The sequence below is a fragment of the Emys orbicularis genome, chromosome 4 (genome assembly GCF_028017835.1).
Source record: "Emys orbicularis isolate rEmyOrb1 chromosome 4, rEmyOrb1.hap1, whole genome shotgun sequence".
Classification (NCBI taxonomy): Eukaryota; Metazoa; Chordata; order Testudines; family Emydidae; genus Emys; species Emys orbicularis.
Window position 1 is genome coordinate 135,953,642 of NC_088686.1, and position 21,427 is coordinate 135,975,068.

Genomic DNA, 21,427 nt, shown 5'->3' on the forward strand with positions numbered 1-21,427 from the left:
GTGCATATGACCCATGGAAGGCCTATGCACCACTTAAGTCCGACTTCATTCCTACTGCAAATGAATTGGGGCGGGGGGCGGTTATATGCTGTAGTAGTAAGAACATGGGAGGATGTTTACTCATACTGATCTGTAAAATATCTGTTATCTTGTGTTACAGTACATCCATTCGGCTGACATAATACACAGAGTGAGTATTGGTACTAGGATAACTGTTTAAAATGTACTGAAATCAATATGTTTAAAAGAATCATAGAATATCAGGGTTGGAAGGGACCTCAGGAGGTCATCTAGTCCAACCTGCTGCTCAAGACAGGACCAATCCCCAGAATACTGTGGGTTTTTTTTTACCCCAGTTCCCTAAATGGCCTCCTCAAGGATTGAACTCACAACCCTGGGTTTAGCAGGCCAATGCTTAAACCACTGAGCTATCCCTCCCCCCCCCCCCCCAAAGGTGTGACATTGAATCTATTCATCACAGCACCTGTAGAATTGGGATGAAAGCTGCTGGGGAATATTGCAGGAAGTGGTCTTGTAGTGGGAAAATGATGTTAAGATTCCTGGGTTCTGTTCCCATCTCTGCTTTGACTTGCTGTGTCTTTGGGTAGATTGCATTACTCCTCTCTTAATTACCTTAATAGAGGTATTGAGGCTTAATTAGCCTTTTATGAGAGAATCTTGAAAAGACTAACTGCTGCTTATACAGAACGCCTATGAGAACAGGAGAAAACTCAGTAAAAATTGGCTCTAGAATGAGACTCCCCTTCCCCCCACTATAAAAAGTTGCATTCTTATTTAAATTGTTGTTAATGCCAAATGCAGACAATGCATAGCCTCTGCCATAGCTGCAGCTAATATGTTATTATGCAAGACTGATGCTAATATTGTTTCCTTCTTTTTTAGGACTTAAAACCTAGTAACCTAGCTGTAAATGAAGACTGTGAGCTGAAGGTAATCTGGCGATAGTATGCACTTAGTTTGACTTGTGGTTTGAGTAGTTATGGTGAACATTGAAGATGCAGAACTTACTTAAGCAAATCAGCTTCTTAATAGCTCAACTTAAAATGCCTGGAATACTTTAGTCCTCACCTGTTGTATGTTTTCAAGGGGCTGAAAGGAGGTTTGTGCTAAACTCCAATTTAACTTTTTACATGTTGTGTGAATTTAGTGCTCATGAGAGTAAAAGCTAACAACTCTGGCTTGGAATTGAGCACAGTACAGTTAGAGGCAAGTTATGCACACAACTCTGCCTCAGTGCTGATACTTGAGGCCTATTCTATTTTTGTCTAGTGCCTTAATTTGTGTTCCATAATCTACTCTTTGCATCGTTCCATCCAGTTCTTTCTCCACCCAGTCTCAAAACTGCCTGATTATTTGTTCTAAAGAGTTTGGGTTTCATTTTTCTATTGCAACAATGTGCGGCTTTCTGTTTTTTGTTCTGCAGATTCTGGATTTTGGTTTGGCCCGGCACACGGATGATGAGATGACTGGGTATGTGGCTACCAGGTGGTACAGGGCTCCTGAGATCATGCTGAACTGGATGCATTACAACCAGACAGGTACATTAGCAGCAGAGGAGTTCTCCCACATTTTTATAGTGTAGCTCTCATCTTGATAGGGATTGTTTTATGGACACACACACTCCTTCCATTTGTAAGTGTGCAACTGTGGCAACTATAGCAACTGTACTTGAGTAAAACTGAATGGGAGGAGGCAGCATCGTGTGGCCAGCCAGCTGTCCATGGACCACAGCATAAGTATCATTACATTAGCATTCACAGGATTTCATTTAAATAATTCACTTACAATTCTTGAGTGTATAATGAGCAAAATATCCGTCCTCATAGATATTCCTCTCATTTTGCCAGGTCATGACTTCCTATAGGGATAGATAGTATAAATGTGCTCCTTTGATTGCATACCTCTTTTTTCTTTTTCTGTTCTCCTGTCACCCTCTCCTCTTTACTTGTGTATACATCCCCCTGGATGGTTTTGTGGCCTTCCTTTTCCATCTGTTTCCATTTGGGTATGACGGGGTAAGACCAGGCCCTCTTGTAGCTGTGCAAATCCATCCCACAGACATCTGCCTGCCTTGAACAGGCTTTTCCCTCTTCCTCTGTGGACTTTGATGTCTGATGGGCATTATGCCCAGCTGGGGAAACTTTCATCTAATTTGGTATTAGGTTTGCTTCGTCAAGTGTCAGCTGAGGGTGACGGAACATTGTTGGCTGGCCTGGGACATGGTATAAGTTGTATTTAATGCCAAAGCATGGACTTATTTCTACTTATTGATAAAGGTAATTCTGTTGAGATTTTATTTTTCCTATACTACATTTATCTTTTTGTTTTTGTTTTGTTCAGTTGATATTTGGTCAGTGGGGTGCATTATGGCTGAGCTGTTGACTGGAAGAACATTGTTTCCTGGTACAGACCGTATCCTTTTAAAAACTTTATTTTCTCTTTTGGAATGTAAATTAGAGCTCTTCACTTTCACCCATTTCACAAGAAAATAAAATTTTCAGTGATGACTTCTTGTGCTCCAGACATAGCTAGGTGTATCCCACATGAGAAATCATTACTGTGCAAAAGGAGGCAGAACTCTTTCTCTTCACGGGTACCTGCCATTACTAGAACTATCTTGTTGTCAATTGCTGGGAGTTCCTCACCTTGTCAGTCTGACAAAATTATTGGGTTCTGGGTTTGGTCAGTGGCACAATATGCCCCATATCCCTATTGCATCCTGCTTGTGCTTATTGCAGATTCTTTACAAGTATAAAATATCCCTTATTTCTCAGTAAAGTGACCTTCCCTGTGTGTTTAAATGGGGTGCTATTAAAGCAGCGATTCTCCTGCTTCTTTAGGCCAGGGATCGCTTGCCAATTTGTTCCAAATATCCAGCTCCCTTGTCAGACACTTACTAATTTTAATCAGATGGGTTCAACTCCCCCTTTCAATGCTTCTGACGAAGTGGGTATTCACCGACGAAAGCTTATTCTCCAATACGTCTGTTAGTCTATAAGGTGCCACAGGACTCTCTGTCGCTTTTTACAGATCCAGACTAACACGGCTACCTCTCTGATACTTGACTACAAGAGAGGGTAATTTGTTAGGGGGAGAATAAATCCTTTGCAGGAACATCTAGGACAGTGGTCACCAACCGGTCATTGCGATCGACTGGTCGATCCTAGAAGATCTCCCAGTCGATTGCGGTCTTCAGCGGTGCAATGTGGCTACCGCTAAGGCAGTCTCCCTGCCTTCCCTGGCCCCACACCGCTCCTGGAAGCGGCCAGTGCAGCCTGGGGCAGGGGTCTCTCTTCGTGCGCCACTCCTGCCTGCAAGCACCGCCCCCACAGCTCACATTGGCCGGGAGAGCTGCGGGGGCGGTGCTTGCAGAGGGGCAGTATGCAGAGCCATGTGCCCGCCGCAGGGGCATGTTGGCCCCTTCCGGGAGTGGTTTGGGGCCGGGTTAGGCCCTTAGCCTCGCTGCACCTGCCACCAACCAGGAGCCTCCAGAGGTAAGTGCTGCCCGTCAGGAGGCCACACCCCAACCCTCATCCCTGAGCCCCCTCCTGGAGCCTGCATCCTGAACCCCAAGTCCCACCCTATACCCCCTCCTGCACCCCATCACTATGCCCCAGCCAGGAGCCCCCTCCCAGAGCCAGCACCTCATACCTCCTACTGCACCCAGACTCCCTCCCAGAGCCCTCACCCCCTCCTACACCCCAACCCCCTGCCCCAGGCTCAGCCCAGAGCCCCCTCCCACACTGCGAACCCCTCGTCCCAGCCCAGAGCCCGCACCCCTTCCTGAACGCCAACCCCCTGCCCCAGCCCGATGAAAGTGAGTGAGGGTGGGAGAGAGCAAGCGACAGAGGGCGGGGGGGATGGAGTGAGCGGGGCGGGGCATTGGGGAAGGGGCAGGGTAGATCCTGAGTTGCCCTTAGATTCAAAAAGTGATCTTGGGCATAAAAAGGTTGGAGACCACTGATCTAGGAATATCTTCCCCAGGGAATTAGAACAAAAAAACTACTATTTGGAACAAATTGGTGTGTTTCAAAGAAAAAAACAAAACTTTAGTACAGCCATTAAATTACTAGGGATAAACATCATCCATGGCAGAAGTGATTGAGTAACATCTAAATATAGGGATGAATTTTGACAGAGATTAACCACCTTTCACCAAAACTCCCCCCACACCACACACTCGATTGCAGTGTGTCTGCATAAGCACTAACATTTACATCTATTTACTGGAACATATTGTCATTCAGTTTTCTATTAATGTTACTATTTAAGATGTAATCTTGGAAAGCACTTTCCTAGGTCTTTAAAAAAAACAAAACCCAATTGCTTTTTTCCTTTCATTACACTTGTCATTTTCTGTTGCATGTTTTCCCTTCCTCCTTCAGTGTGTCTTACTATTCCATCCTTCTTCTTCTCCTTGCTTTGCATTATCTACTTCCTTTCCTTCCCTGCTAACTGTGATCTCACTCATCCCTCTAAATTTGCTAAATATGCTCTCATTTGACATCAGTCATCATCTCCTTTTCCTCTCCCCTCTTTTCAGTTGGGCTACTTGATCCCCAGTTCTGCTTCTCTCTCTCTCTCCCACCCTCCTCCTTGTCTGGGGTCTAGAAGAGAGAAATAGACAAAAACTACTGTCTCCCCATTTTGACTACCTAATTGCTGGCAACCAATTTATCAGGTGGTCTGGCTTGGACACTTGGCTTTTTGCTGCAGAAAAAGAAACCAGAATAGCAGTATCAGCAAAAATATCACTGCTGTTGACATTTGACCCTGGAAGCACTGGTACCCTGAATTCAGAATATAAACAGGAGAATACTGATTCAGAGTCTCTAACAAAGGTTGCTTATACTTCAGATGATGTCTCTTCTGCCAGATGTAACCCAAAAAGCTACAAAGACGTGTAATTAAAATGTCTCAAATAGGATTTGCAATATAAGAGAGGCAGTGTGGCCTAATGGATAGAACACTGGACTGGAACTCAGGGGAACTGGGGTTGCCATTGGCCTTCTGGGTAACCTTGGGCAAGTAACTTCAGCTCTCTGTGTCTCGTTTTCCCCCTCTGTAAACTGGGGATGTTACTTCCTTTATAAAGTGCTTTGAAATCTACTGGTGAAAAGTGCTGTATAAGAGTTAGATGTTTTGTTAAATGCCCGGAAATACGTCTCAGTGTGTACTTTACTGTACTGAGCAAAATAGATAAATCTCTCCTTCCAAGTCTGAGACTTTCCTCTGACTTTTTAAAATATGCATTATAGGTGTATAACTACTGTGCAAAATCAAGTTTGATTTTAGGAAATCCTGTCCTTTCCTGTGTCATGCTAAGGTGCTTTACTAGTTTATATATTTCCTGCAGATACTTGCAATTCTTTGTCTTGAACGCTTGCATTCTTTCACACATGTTGATAATTTGTCACATCATGATGCTTTTCTCCTTGAGGCCTTTCCCACACCACCTCCACAGATATAGAAAGCCTTTAGTAGTTCTTTGAGCATTGCCTGCATGGATCCCCACCTTAAGTGACATGCATATCCTATGCACGTGAGGTTAGCATGTTCTGGAAAACAGTATCTGTTGGGGGTTATGTGTGTACCTTACCTAAGCCTTTACACCCCATGCCAAAGATATAAAAGGGGGCTAACACCCAAACCTTGACTTGGTCCTGCATAGACAGCAACAAGGAACTAAAGGTAGTGACACACCCAGATCTTCTGCATTTGTTAAGATCAGTGCCCTGAGCTCCCAACGTGTTCAGCATTGGGGATTTATTATTCAAGAGATTAGCCATAGTTTCTATAATTATATGTACAGTGGGAACATTAAGTCTCTAAAGTGTTATCTTTGTCTTGGTTACCTCTGGGGTGAAACTCAGAGATCAAATGTGAGGTTCTAAAGTTAGTAAAATCTTTTTTGATGAGGGAAGAGTTGTAGGGAAATAATCAACAGATGCAGAAAATTTTGGGGTGATGGGAATAAGATCAAGGACTGTAATTGACTGAAAACCTTAATTTCTCACTGCCACACACAATCAGATTAATCATTCACTGTCCTCTTGAAATTCAGTCATCTTCAGAAAATGAATTAAGTGATTTCAGATATTTGTAATCTTCCCTTATGTTTAATACTAATATTTGTGCTTTTACAAGCATATTTTCCCATTGATTAAAAACATTTTTATCACCGCTATTTCAATGTGACTGGTCCACACAAATAAGAGAGGAATCTGATTTGCTGTTTTCTCTGTACAAAGTACTGTCATGTGCAAAAGGAAACAAACATTTCTTTCACTGTTGGGAATCTTGGACGTTCGTTATAACAATATAGACAAAATTATATTTCTCTGACTGTTAAATTAACTGTATCCCATTAAATTCTGTGATGAATATATATATAATTTTTTTGCTGTCCAATCACGTGCTGTTCTACAGAGGTTTCATGTTGAAAATGAACCATTTGGAAATTACATGGTCTCTTGGTACATTTTGCTCTGCTTGTCTAGCCTCTCAAGTATTCTTTGGACATGCTTTGCGTGGATAAGCTCCTGTAATCTTGCAGTGTCTGCTGCTGATGATGATGGAAGATTGATTGTTTTCTGCATTTCAGGATCATTGGGACTTGAGTCCTCGGAGAGCCTGTGGCGATCCCTTTTGAGGTTTGCATGCTCTGCTTTCCCTTTCCATACACTTTTCTTCTTGTGAGGTTTTTTTTGTTTTGTTTTTGTTTTCCTTTTGCTTTGTGTGTTTACTAACTTTGTTAGTTTGGTGTGTAACTGTTCAGAGTTCACTTCACTCTGGCACCACTTGCCCCATTAGTTAAGGATATGCTTGTAATTCAGTGGGATACAGATGGTAGGCCTAAACTAGATGGAATAGTTTATATGTTTGCATGCTGCAATGTCCACTCAGCACGTTAGTTTTGCTTTTGGGAGCTACCAAGGTACTTGAAGTGTAATACACTTTGGAAATTTCTAGTAACTTCTAATACCTTGCTGTCTCCTGAGAATAGGGTTGACACGGCAGACAGCACACTATGTGCAATAGCGTCATCTGCACACCTGTATTCACACACCAGATCAAAGCCAGCACTCTGGGTTTGTTGTGAATGGGTAATTCAGTTAAGGAGTTCAGACCCTAGCACTATTGCAGTTCTTTTTTGATCATCTTTTCTTTATCAGGTAAGATTTAAAAATAAGAGGATCTTAAAATTTAGACACAGTAGTAAATATTTTTCTTTATTTATAAAATTATATACTGGATCTATTTTTCATAAAATAGATCAAATCATCTTTGTAAGTGCCAAATAGTTATTGAGTTTTTAAAGTGTAACTACCAAAATAAAAAAATGCTTCTGACTCTCACTTTAGTTCAGTTCTTTCACACTTATAAATCAAGCCTTTTTTGCATCTTAAAATAACACTGGGCAAATTTAACATTAATACTTCACATTTCTTTCAAGATTTAGATGCCAAAATACTTGGGCTTATCTAGATTAGGGATATCTGTGCAGGTGTATCCACCCAGGTTCAAACACACTGATGTAGACTTCCCTAAATGGACATGTCCTGCATTTGTAAATTATACATGGGTATCTTCTCTTGCAACCACAAGATCACAGCAATGCTCTAGTAGTTTAGGACAAAAAGTGAAGATCTTGCTCAGCTAAAACTTCAGGGAATATTTAGATCTTTCAGAATACTTTTGACATTTTGAATTTACTCAAGACATCCAGGACATTACTGTTTCGCTTAATAAAAAGTCATGGAGTCTTTAATGATCACAAGTGGTCATGGCCTCTGTTTTGACTTTAGTGACTGACTATTATACAGGAGGGTCCTATGATCCTTTTAGGTCTTAAACTCAATGAATCTACATGCACAGCAACTATTCCCATATTTCTTAATGTGCATAAGCATACACACTTCATTCTGGCTCTATATTTCAATTTCAGTACCATAATGTCTCCTTTTGGGTAACGCATTTTAAATAGCGGCCCAAATCCATAATTCTGATAGTCTTAAGCTTGATTTTGAAACACACTTAAAAAGGAATTTAAATTTAAAAAATACAAATAAACCAAAGAATATCAAATCAAAATGAAGGCACGCAGGCAGTCCTTAGCTTGCACAAATGTTTTTCTTGCAAAAGAGCATGAGTGAAGGGTGTAATGGCTGTCTTAAATTGACTTTCATCAGGGCCATTTAAATATAGCTGATCGTATTAACTATAGCAGTCGTCTGCTAATTATATGACAGAAATCTCTGATTCCATTATAAGTTTTGATGCCTAAGAGTTTGCAGGTCAGTGATTACAGGTACATGTATGTGATCATTAGCTGTAATGTTTGAGTGCCTATTTTTATTCAAACTTGATAAACAATCAATTTAATCAAAGTTAACTTTTTGAAAGTAAATGAAACATCAACTCATCTGTTTGTCAAAGTATATTATAGCATAGATTTTTCTATCCATTTTAGATGCATTTATTGTAAACCAAGCTTTAGTCAAAGTGTATGGCTTTAACAAGTAGAATTGGACATGCAATGAGTCCCTAATATCAGCAGATGCATTTTGGGAATACAAGGGTCCTTTTAAAAATAGGTATTTGAAAAACAACCCCTGGGCATGGGCAAAATTTCATTTAAATGTTTCCACCACTTGAAGACTTTTGTAGTAAGAATTGTACTCTAATATGTGCAAAATGCAAGTTGTAAGAATACTTCGTAGTAATGTATGCTTTGTGGCATTTGAGTAAAGAGATGCCATGTAGTGAGATACAATTGCAACTGCATTTATGAGATCAGCATGGCATTGTTTCCCTTGTGGTGAACAATGCTGCCTAAAAAAAAGATTATCTTGTATTTAAAGAAAAACCCATAACTATGTTAATGCAATTTTAAGAGTATGATATTCCAGAAACAAACTTGAATGATGTAGTCTGAAATCACTAATGGGATTTGGACTGCAGCATACTAGAGCAATTTAGAGATGGAATAAGATTGCTCCCAATTTTTAAAAAAGTTGACGTCCAGTCTGGCTCTTTATTCTTGTGACTATCAGACCTGTAACAGTATTTTAACAAGCGACAGAGAGTCCTGAGAAGTGGGTATTCACCCACGAAAGCTTATGCTCCAATACTTCTGTTAGACTATAAGGTGCCACAGGACTCTTTGTCGCTTTTTACAGATCCAGACTAACATGGCTACCCCTCTGATAGTATTTTAACAGATTTCTCCATGTACATTTTTTCAGATTTCTTAAAGATTTATTTTCTGCCTTTTCAAAGAGAGCAGCTCAGTTGTCTAATGACTTGATGGTAGCTCTGTTTTGGACTGGGCATTGTGTCCATTCTAGATCAGCAGTCCCATTGGAAGCACAAAGCTTTTCATCATACAAATATACAGCTTTGGGGACTTTCAGGCCCTATTTTTGCAAAGCTTCTGCCTGCTAGTTTGTTTTTGTTTTATTTTGGCAGCAGTGTTGAAACAAGATGATGTAGTCCACTTCATATTTTCTAAAAGAAGCCAGTAGGAAGTAAGCACCCTCTGCTGGCTATGTTGGCCACTTTAACGTTCTGCAGTTTAGCGTGCAACATGGGAAGTGGGAGAAGGGTGCAGCAGATCAGTTTTTAGGTTGCTAGAACAACTCTAGACAGCAAGCAAGTTCCAGTCATTCTGTGACATCCGGAGTTTGTCACAAGTGGTCAGACTGTCTCAGCAGTCTATTGCAAATGGCCATGTATTGTTGCATACTAGCACCTACACTTGCCAGCCTTCTGCTTTACTGCATCTATTACTAACGTGCTTAATATTGCTAGCTACTAAAGCTCTGGGTGGATGTTAAAGGGTGGAGTGAGCATGTGAACTAAGCCTTGCCGGTGAGACAAAAGTTTTGTCTTCAATGTCTGCTGTGCATCATTCATGGCAGTCAAGTGTAAGTGATCAACTCTGCTCAATGCATGTGTGCACATTTGTGGTCCAGTTGTTTAATGTAAATGATTTAGACACAAGTGCATCGTGTGGGGATGTTTAACTTTATACAGAAGGAATGTATAAAGTTTGCTTTAAATGACTATTCAGATAAGGTCTTGTTAGACCTTAACTCTCCAGCTTCATTAGGCTGATACTCTGAACTTTTTTTTTCATTTTGATTTGTCCCAGCATTTTCCTTTATGGTTCACCATTAGATATTGATCAGTTGAAGCTCATTTTGAGACTCGTTGGAACCCCAGGGCCTGAGCTTTTGAAGAAAATCTCCTCAGAGTCTGTGAGTTTATACTTTGATTGTAATATCTGCCCTTTTGGGAGTCAGTGTGTTTTCTACCTCTGTTCTGCCCTCTCGTAGTCTGTCTGTACTTTGTGATCTTTTTTCTGGATTTTTGGTCTTTTCCTTTTTCCTTTTTCTCTCTTGGGGTGCCTGAGCTCTCTTCCTCCTGCCCTACCCATGGTGTGAACTCCTCTTTCCCAGCTCATTTTACGTTTTCCTGACTTCTTTTTGTGGGTCTGTACTTCACAAAGGATCACACGGGCAGACACTACTGGAGAAGCACCTCTTATGGTTGGGATCTTGGGACTTACACCAATCACTGTTTCTCCAGATTGCCTGTCCAAGGGACTCTCTATGGGCAAATGATCCCATCCAAAAATGAGCATGACATCTAAACATGTGCAATTTCTCTATGGGAGTTTGTGTGTTCTTCCCAAAGCAGTCTTTCATCTGACAGCAGAATGAGCTGCTGCTGCTGCCACCACTGAGACTTTTGTTTTCAGAGCATAAAATCCAAACTGCATTGCAGGTGCTAAATTAGGAAAGAGATGGCCACCATGGAAGAAGTGCACAGCCAGCCTAGCCACTTCAAACAGTCATGCTGTGCTAATGTATATGTTAATTTTCACCGTACGTTTGCCAGCATGTATCTATGACCACTGAAGCTTTATTTAGACAGACTCCTATTTAAATGATGATCAGTGTCTTCAGTCTTTCCTACCACCTTTGCCATGTACAAATGTTTGTTCCTGGATTATGAACCTCTTTGGGGAGGCAAAGTATAAAATAAATCACACTTAATTTTACCTGTTCACAAAATTAAAATACACAGAAGTTACACCAAGGGGATATGCCAATTTTTTTTTTTAAGAGAGTATATGGGGAAGGGGGGGAGTAGCAGAAGGTAATGGGTTGCTAATGCATAGTAAATACTGATGTAATGAACTGGCTTACAGGTTTCTAGTGGCAAGCTGCAGAAAAATGGTATTGAGGTACTTGTTAAAGAATCAGAGGATCCGTTTGGTGGGGGATGAGTAGACTATTTCATATATCATATATGTGGGAGCAGGAAAGGTTTGACCTCTATCAGACATGCGAGAAGTCAGATGAGGCCAGAACTGAGCAGGTCAGGTATAGGGAGAGCTAGAACTCGGTGGCCAAGAGATGTCCTGAAGATCGGGTGGGCTGAAGCATTGTGAATCAACAGAACTTTGGGTGTGGGCAAATTTGGGGGAGGACATAAAAGGACTTACAATAAGGCATGAAATCAGTGAGCAATTCACAGAATGAGTATCACTGTAGCTGTCATTTTGTTGAAGTTATAGTACTCAGACTTGCAGAGTTGCAAAGAAAATGTATCTTAGTGACTGCACTATTACAAATCTGAGAAGTGAACTCATGTTCAGAATTGAGATGAGCTAGATAGATGTAATTAATGGTATTCCCCTTGTCAAGTAAGAGGATAGCCATCTTTTATGGTGATTGAAGGAAGTTAAGCAAGAATTGAGTGATGTGTTCGAGCAGGTAGGCAGAGTATAAATTGAGAAAGGACACTTTGCTCAAGTTTTCACTGACCTCAACATAAAAATGGTACTAGAATGTTTATGAAATGCTGAACACTAGTAAGGGGTGGTAGATGGAGAGGAGAAGAGGGTTGAGAACAAAGCCTTGTTGGATCCTTCTATAGTGGTGTAGTATTGTCTCCTTTAAGTAAAGCAAAGCCTGGGGTGCAGATACACCAGAGGTAGTGTTCTAGGAGTATGGTATGGTCAGTAGTGTCAAACATTACATTATGGTCAAAGACTGAGGGGAGGGTGCAGTAACCAACTGGCATTCATGGATGCCTCACATGGTGAAGCTATTGAAGAGATGACATTTTTCTCCAATATTGTGCTGAGATAGCTAATAGCAATTTGATTTGGTGGGTTTCTTTGTGATGTGATAGCTGTGGTTTTTAGCATGACAGGGATAGTTATGCTTATGGGAGTCATGAAGAGATGTAGAGATATGGTCTCTAGAGTGGAAGTAGCTATTTTAGAGTGAGCAGTTTTGGTGGGGGAATATTGGCAATTTTAGCAGGAGCTGGGTGGAATTTAAAAACTACATCACAATTTAAATGAATATGTAGGGAAAACGGCATGAAAATGGCAATATATCTCCTTCAGAAAAAGCCTGAATAAATATGCCTTGCAGGATCTTGAGAAGATCAGTAAGTAAAAACACTGGCCTTGTCTAGACTAGAGAAATAGGTTGTTTTAAAACACATTAGGTAATATGGGTGTATTAACATGACTTTAAACACTGGTTTAGACAAGATTTAACACTTTTAAAGATGTGTTAGCTTGTCATGGTCAACCTTAATTTCTTTGTGTTTAAAAACATGTTAGATAAAGTAACACATTTTTAAACGCAAACTTTCTTCATAGTTTAGCCACGGCCACAGCAAAGAATTGAATTCCAGACTTGAGGGCCCGCCACTGTCACCAGCTCCTGATATCTCATTTACAGACTGTTAGCTCGACGATCTCTTCTCAGACATAGAGGTGAAGCCCATTTGAATACACTTGCATATTTGAATATATAGAAGCAGCCCAGGATCCAATAAGCATCCTAGGTCGCAAATCTGAGTTACAAAAGATGGGTGGACCGTCCCATTCAGCGGAAAGGGTACCTTCTCCATTTCCTTTGATAGTTTTCTTCAGACTACCATTATCACCTCAGACTAATTTGGAGTGGACTTCACCCTGTTAGCCATGTTTCTCAGACAGACACTGAAAAAGCAGTGTGATTGAACTGATGAACGATGTGGAGCTGAATTTCAAGGATGTAGTGTGTGGGTTGCAACCCATTGATATCTCACTAGCTTCCCCATCAGCCTCATGTAAATGTTGAATAAGAGAGATAATAGATTTTAGGATCCGGCTGAACTTCATGCAAGAGAGCCCTTGAGGTTAACTAACTATCCCCATACTCCCCTGTGGTAGGTCTACTTGAAGAGAAATAAAGTTAGGAGGATAGAGATGATTGTGATGTGATCCTGAATGGATGCTGTATACATGGAGGAAAGTATCAAACTCTTTGCAGTGTGTGGCAGGAAGGGTAGAGAAGGCAGATAAATGAAGGCATGCAATGAGAGCGTTTGAAGAGTTGAGTGAGGAGTTTCAATGACTTTAGAAATTGCAGAATGATTAAAATGTTACAGATTAGAGAGGGGTCTTGTAGGACTAAGTAGCCTTTCTAAGCCCTTTACTAAACTATGACTTTTTTTTGTTTGGTGCATCAATATTTCCCCTGTTGATGACCCCAAGTCCTGCAGGATTCAAGTTCAGTGTTATATTGGGACTTATGGGTAGGTGGACTACTGTGTGCCTAGATTGTCAAGGTAGCTGACACATATGCAAGCATGTTGTAGTGTTCTGAACTGCGGAAGTTTGGGAGAAGAAGAACCGAGGGATAGGACTGACCCAAAGGGCAGAAGGTATAGGGTACAGTACTTGAGGTGATAGCTATAATAGTGTGGAAAAGAGGGCAGTTTTGGTGAATTGGAGATTAAATTTAAATTATGCGTTGATGACTAAGCAGTTGATCCTGCAGGAGAAATTATTGATCTGGCCAAGAATGTGGTTGATTTTGTTTGGTGTCAGATTGGGAGAAACTAAAGGTGCTAAGGGAAGGAGAATATTTTGGCTGTCATTGAAACTACCACCTGTAGGCTGAGGAGAGGCTGGATGAGGTGAAGGAAGGAAGGGTTAGGTTAAACAGGTGAATAATTCAGGGTTTGTCTACACAAACAATTAGTCTGCAGCAAGATCAAATTTTAATCTGCCATGGACTATCTGTGTGGATACTGCTGATGAGGACTAGATCAGGGGTCATTAACCAACTGTTAATGGACCTCAGCAGGGTCTGCATGGACAGTTGTCAGTGGAAGGTTAAAGCATGATAGATTCACACACACCAGGTTACTGCAAACTAAATGTTCATGTGAACAAGCCCTGAATTTTAGATTTAGAGATAGCATTAGGAAAAAGCGACAGATATTGGGAAGTCCAGGTGGGTGAGGTAATCTTTCTTTTTCTTGGACCAATTCCAGTAAAAGATATTACCTCACCCACTTTGTCTCTTTAATATCCTGGGACCAACACAGCTACAACAACACTGCAAACCATATTTTGGGAAGGAAGAAAATGAAGTGGAGAGAGAATGTTTGAGGCATGATTTGAAGATGGTGATGCCACTCTCTGTGCCAGTGGTGTGAGAACAATGGGTGTGATAGAGACTGGGAAAGGTCAAGGGGGCTAGATTAGTTTGTATATCAGGAGGGATTTTTCAGAATATAGGCACTGAGTTGAGCAACATTGGTTTATTTCTATGAAGGAAAAGCAGAGTTCCTTTTATCTAAGTCCACACTAAGAATCTTTTGCATAAAATACAGGAAAGTATTGACACTGCTCTATTTTGTACTATATGAAGATAACCTCGAGCTAAATTGATGGGGATTTATGTGTGGGGCAGGGGTGATGTTCCTATAACAAGCTCTGGATTTGCTTTGTTCTTTGCATTTGTCCCCAGCAGGGTTTTCTGCCTCATTTTAGTTGCTGTTAAACTCTCTCCACTTTTGTTCAGTGACATCGGCTAATATTTTATTTTGTGCAATGCTAATGTCTTGCTAACCCTGCATTTGTTGTCTACCATCACCTCACCCACATATCACACTGTCTGCATAGCTGTTCAGAGGGAAGGTGCCAGTTGCTGAGCTAATATCACCAGCATCTAGGCCACAAGGGTCTTGACAGCTTCCTGTGCAGTAAGTCAGTAAAGCTATGCATTTAAAGCCAGTTCAGAGGATCAGTTTGTTCAGCGGCCACATGTGAATGCAATAGCCTGGGTAAACTGTTGAGAAGTTTCAAGGAGGCAAATCTGTAAATTAAGTTTGAGTTTGGCTGTTAAACTTGTGCCTGTTTGTGCTGACAGGCTATTAGCAATTGAGAATTAGGAATCACTTGCTTTAGCTGCTCACTAGTCCGCATCACTAAACCTCACAAGTATGTCTGACAGATTGAGTGGTTCTTGCCTGTTTGATCTGTGCCTTGTAGGGGGGCACAAGAAATAGTTTGTATGCAGCTGTGTTTCTATGTTTAAAATGATTTTTTGCACTGTTCTTAACAAAGCCCTTGACTAGGCACCTAAGATATTAACCAGCTTCAGCAGATCATGCGTCTGACGGGAACACCCCCTGCATATCTGATTAACAGGATGCCCAGCCATGAGGTGAGACCTGACAGGATGTACAGGGGTTTGCAATTCAGGTCACCGCTTCTTGGGTTCACTAAATGCTCGCATGAGGCATGGGATGGGCACTAAGATAACTGCCTGTTACAGCAAGACTTTAAAACAACCCTAAAGCAAATTTCAAACTAGAACAGTGCAGACTAAACTTGTCGGCCTCTGGGATGTAGGAGAACCTGAATGAGTTGTTCTTTTTAGAGTATCACTTAACAGTTGAATGATTTACCACTGGATACCATGAAGATGTATATGATATGCTTCTTATGTCTCTTAAGGTATGTCTACACTACAGGATTAATCCGAATTTATATAATTCGAATTTAGGAAACCGATTTTATAAATTCGAATGTATTCGGCCACACTAGGCACCATTAATTCGGTGGTGTGCGTCCAAGCTACCGTAGTAGCATCGATTTCCAGAGCGTTGCATTGTGGGTAGCCAATAACATCTAATTGCCAATAACATCGAATTGCGGCCACACTAACCTTAATTCGGATTAACAATACCGATTTTGACGCTACTCCTCTCGTCGAGGAGGAGTACAGAAATCGAATTAAAGGGCTCTTTAATTCGAATTAAATGGCTTCGTTGTGTGGACGGGTCAAGCGTTAATTCGAATTAAAGCAGCTAAATCCGAATTAAAGTCGTAGTGTAGACCAGGCCTTAGAGGAGGCAGTAAGCTTTTGCAATAGATCTCTGGACTGTACTTTGTTTCCACTTTTGCACAAACCATGGAGCAAGTCCTGATTGTCATTATCTCTAACCCCTTCCCCTCACCATGGATGGTTGGTAGGTGAGAGAGGGTAAAATTGATGTGCCTAATAAGAGTCACAGAGGTGAGAGCAGGAGAATCAAAGTAAGTAGGTAGTGTATACACAACAAAATACTTCTGACAAATTGAGGCGCACTCCATATCTTGGTGGCTGGGAGATGTTCTTTAACAAAACATTTATTTTCACAGGCAAGAAACTACATCCAGTCTTTGTCCTACATGCCAAAGATGAACTTTGAAAATGTGTTTATTGGTGCCAATCCACTGGGTAAGGCTTGCAGCACTTCTCCTGGAAGGGGATTTAGTGGCAGATATTGTTCGGTCTTGCTCATTGATTTGGAGACTTGGGATTTTCCCTTTGGATTAGTGTGAGGATGGATTTGTTTAGATGGGTTCGTGGTGGTGGAGAGGGGAAGTGAGTGAGTCAGCAGTTCCATCTACTTTCAAGAACACCATTCTAATAGACCATTAGGAACTTTTTTCCACAGCAAGGTGTATAAAATAAAGCTTGCAGCATGACTAATAATCCCTGGTATAAGTCGCTAGTTAAATATAAAATTTAAAGTCCTTGACACTTTTATTTGGGCCTCTAAAGTAGGAGATATTTACCAGTTAATGTTTCAGCTAGCTGCTTGGCACTGACTTCCAGGGAGCTGCTTCTGCATTTTTTAACACAGATCTTAATTATAATCCAGGGTATTTGCTGAGGAGAGGGAGAAACACTTGTTCTTGGCTTTGTCCCATACAACTAGCTGGTGGTGTCTATATTAAAAGTAGAATCCACTGCTGTATATTTTTTGACTAATTGCCATTTTAAAAGCTATCACTCCTGCTGGCTGTAAAATCTTGTAATGAGGAAGTGTGAAGCTGAATTTTAGCATATCTTGGAATACTGAGATTTGTTCACTCATGTTTGTTTTTGACTATGGAGTAGTTCAATATGGAGATGCCTCATATACCTTGAAAGGATGGGGGCGGGGTTTCATGAAAAACTACAAACTTCCTTAGGTGGTACTTATATAAACTTGAGCCTTAGAATAAAGTGTTTTGATGGCTCCCTGTGTGTAAAACGCCATTCTTTTCTCTGTCTCGGGGCTCTGATAGCTGTGGACTTGCTGGAGAAGATGCTGGTGCTGGACACAGACAAGCGAATTACTGCAGCTGAGGCACTGGCCCATGGCTACTTCTCTCAGTACCATGATCCAGATGATGAACCAGTGGCAGATCCCTATGACCAGTCCTTTGAAAGCAGAGAACTCGAGATTGAGGAATGGAAAAGTGAGTCCTGTGAAAGGTGGAATTACTGAGGCAAGCTGCATATCTTACAGCAGATGCCATGAGCTAACATCGAACTATAGCTTTTGTGGTTGGTTGGAGCAAACCTTTGGAGGTGGAGAGCATGAGAGGGAGCTGATAGAAACGTTGTGTGCGCTGACATAGGATCTCATTAGTTTTGTTGCCTCTTCATTCATTGGGAATACCTTGTACTGTTCTTGTGACATGCTGTGTATAGAATGAATACAGTCATCTGCTAGCTGGTAATACAAATATCAGTTCATGCAGACTATGCAGTTCAACCCTTTGGAGACTGCAAAAGTATATCGTGCTGGCATTCTGGAAGTAACATTCTGATGTAGACTGATTTGGCATATCAGCTCATTGGCTTTTTTTGCTCAGAATATCTAGAGCATGTTTTCTTTTTGAAATGTGGCTCTGAGGATTGGAATCCAACAGAAGCTGTGTTATAAAACTGCAATCTTGCTGTATTAAGTCTGTCACTCTTTCCCCTCCAGGTCTGACTTATGATGAAGTAGTCAGCTTTGTGCCACCGCCGCTTGACCAAGAGGAGATGGAGTCCTGAGAAACTGCCTCTCTTCTGTTTGTCCCACTTCACTGTGAGGGGAAGGCCTTTTCATAGGGACTCTCCAAATATCATTTAAGTGCCTCTTGACAGAAAGATATTCTCCTTGGTGGAGGGGTTTTGTGTGCGTGTTTGTGTGTGTGTATTGAATGGGGGGAGGGAGGAAGGAAGGCTGACTGTATGTAAACATGCTGCATGCTATCTTGTATTCTGTGTACAGCTTAGGACAAGCCTCTGAAGACCTATTTGTCACTCACTTTCTTTGTTTTTTTTTTTTTTAAGCCCTTCCAGAGTAAAAGACAGCAACCAATTTGCACTGCTGCTGGGGCAAAGCAGACATAATGCGGGGAAGCTCAGTTAATTCTCAGTCACATTTGTTGCCATTAAAATGGTTCTCCTCTGAGGAAGTGACTTTATAGATAATGGAAGGTAGCTGTATACTTGAACAGAGCCCCCTGCTTTCTGCAGCACCAGATTTGGGGTGATGTCTTTTTCTGTTTCATGCCAGAGGGCTAATCTACATCCAAAGCCTCTTTCCAGTATTGTGTACCAGCAGAAAGTATGAATATCTCGGTTTGATTCTTGAAACATGAGAAGGATTTGTTTGAAAATGTAAATATGTTTTGTGCCTTAAATGAATGGGAAAAGAGTGAAAGTGAGTTTGGAGTTAACATTCTTGAATGGAATTCTGAGCCCACAGCTTTCCATGGGCTGCGGGTCGCCAGGCATGAACACTATAACCAGGAAATATACTTTCCAAGGCAACAGACTGTGTGCCCTTGGATTGGGAATCACCATACTTCTTTCTTCCTTTTCTCTCATTCTGAGGCTTCCCAGCATTAGCGCCCAGTAGACACAGGCAGAGGCTGGAGATGATTCATGCTGTGTCTGTATGCTTGTGTACTTTATTCCTAACAAGATGGGGTGGGGTTTTTTTGCATGTTGTAGCTGTATGTGCATGTAGACCTACCTTTGTTGCATTATCTTTGAGGAGGGCACTGGGGCAGTAAGTCTGCCAATGAGTTCCTCTGCTGTAGGAAAATCACAGCATCCTCTCTCTTGTAGCACAACTCATTGTGAACATATCTGCCGTTCTGGGAGCTTTGATAAAATATATGGGACAGATAAACATGCACCTTTTTCTTTTCTCTGGTTTCAAAAGATTTGGATTTATAGGGTAAAGGATAAAACAAGTCCTTCAAAGGAGCAGATAAACATGAGACAATTTAATTGTCCAAACTTAGAAGTTATTTTGCCCCCCAAAAGAAGTTTCTTAGAAATGCTGGAGTCCAAAACAAAGAATGAGCATGCATGAAGTCAGAACCTCCCTTTCACTGTGTATCTGTGTGGATGTGTAATTAACACTTTAATAAGGTGATTTTATTTTACCCTCCTGGAAAAGAGCTTTTTGGCTATTTTAGTGGGTTGGTCTCTGCCTGAGGAAACAGGAAAAGGGAGTATGTTTAAAGACAAAGTTGGTTAGAATATTTTGTATTTTACAGGGATCCTGTGTGAATGAAATGGCCATGTTTAGGGACTGGGGAGAGGAAAGTGTCTTTCAGTATTTTGTATACTGCAGCTGTCCTGGGTGGCTCAGATTCCCCTATATCCTAAAAAAAGGGCAAAGGCATTTTCATTCGTTCATGTATTGCAGGCATCTCCTGTGTGGGAAGAGCAGGGCTTTTGCAGTATTTTGTATCCTGGTGGATCTTTGATATAGGAGTTGAGAGCGGCTGTTTTAGTGTATTTATTCCTATGCATAAAGAGGCAGCACAAAGGGGTGGGAGGTGGATGATAAAGCCATCAGTTTTTCCTAGAACACTTTCCAGTGATCTCTCTTTAGGTCAAACCCTCTTAGAGAAGCTTGGGATGGGGTGGAGAGAGCAATTCTTTCATGCCTTGGGTACAGAACTCTCCCCCTGACCAAATGAAATTGACAATAGAAAACCTCCTTCTCTGCTGGATCTGCAGTCCAGGTATTTAAATGGAAATCTGTAAACCTACAGCAAGACTATTTTTATCAGCCATGTTATGTGTAGACGCTACAGTGTGATTTCATGCAGAAATATTGCTCAAGATTTTTTTAAAATATAGACATTGCATGTATGAGTGGGAATGTTTCAAAGTCCAGACTCTAATGGGAGCTCCCGTGGCACGCACTCCCTGTTTTCAGAGTGGTGCTGTTCTGCTGCCTGAATTCTGAACAGAAGTACACACTTCAAAAAAGAAATTCTGCTATTTTGTTTGTATCCATGAACTTTGCTGTAATCGGTTCTGCCATATATGATGTCACACAATACCACTGGTTTAAAATAAAACTTATTTTTCAGATTTATTGGCTGCTGGTGCTTACAAACTTGTAATGTTAAATGTTTCATTTAAGTGAATTTGGCTCCTCCAAGAGATTGCATGTTTGGTTTCATACTGGATCCTAATTGATAGGGATGCATACCTTTCCTCCACTTACTCTGAAATCAGTGTCCACATTCCTTTGACCTGGCTTCTCCAACCAATACAGAGACAGTTTAGAGTTTGACCATGAATGTTGTCTGCCAATGAAAAGTGTGCTTGCTAGTTCCTAGGCAGCTCTGTTAGTGGAAACTTAAGAAGTGTTTGTCCAACATAATGGTCCAGGTTTTGCCTCTGTTTCAGTACTGACACTCTGCCCTCGGCCTGCCCCTCTTCTAAGTAATTCTGATTTTTGTTTTCTTTCATCTCTTGCTATTTACAAGTGAGTGTTCTCTGGTTCTTGTATTGTCACTTAGATGGTGCAATCATGGGAGCATAGTCTTGCCGCTCTCTGATTCTGTAGGATATAAGGTTCCCTAGTATACTACTCTTGCAGAGGTGAAATTATTTGTTGATCAAATCAAGCTGCATTTTTGGAAATCTCTAGTAAGAGCCTGACAATAGCTGGCTATTACCAAAGACAAAACTTTATGGGGAAATTTTATTACACAAATGTAAAGAGTGAACTCATTTAATAGATCACTATGCTAACAAACATATCCCAAAGTACTGGCCAATATTCTGTATGGTACAGTTCAGCTGTACAGGAACAGGTTAGGTGAACTGACAGATGGAGAGACCTACCTTCCGACCTTAGCTTTGCCAAATCAAAGGGAACAACAAGTTGGGGAGTTCGCTGTATTGGAAAAAGGATTAGCTTGGTCACCCTCAGAGGCTTCTACACTAGAAAACTTCATAGCTGAAGTTCCCCT

General features: G+C 41.1%; 1 protein-coding gene across 1 annotated transcript in view; it reads left to right on the forward strand.

The window, feature by feature from the left end:
• The window catches only part of MAPK14 (mitogen-activated protein kinase 14), a 53,381-nt gene extending 32,840 nt beyond the window's left edge, over positions 1 to 20,541 (forward strand). The window contains exons 5-12 of the mRNA XM_065402299.1: positions 161 to 190; positions 904 to 951; positions 1,445 to 1,559; positions 2,362 to 2,433; positions 10,204 to 10,283; positions 16,535 to 16,613; positions 17,450 to 17,623; positions 18,139 to 20,541. Of these exons, the coding sequence (XP_065258371.1) occupies positions 161 to 190; positions 904 to 951; positions 1,445 to 1,559; positions 2,362 to 2,433; positions 10,204 to 10,283; positions 16,535 to 16,613; positions 17,450 to 17,623; positions 18,139 to 18,206 (666 nt within the window). The 3' untranslated portion in view covers positions 18,207 to 20,541. The remainder of the gene's footprint in view (positions 1 to 160; positions 191 to 903; positions 952 to 1,444; positions 1,560 to 2,361; positions 2,434 to 10,203; positions 10,284 to 16,534; positions 16,614 to 17,449; positions 17,624 to 18,138) is intronic.
• Positions 20,542 to 21,427: the final 886 nt, after the last annotated feature.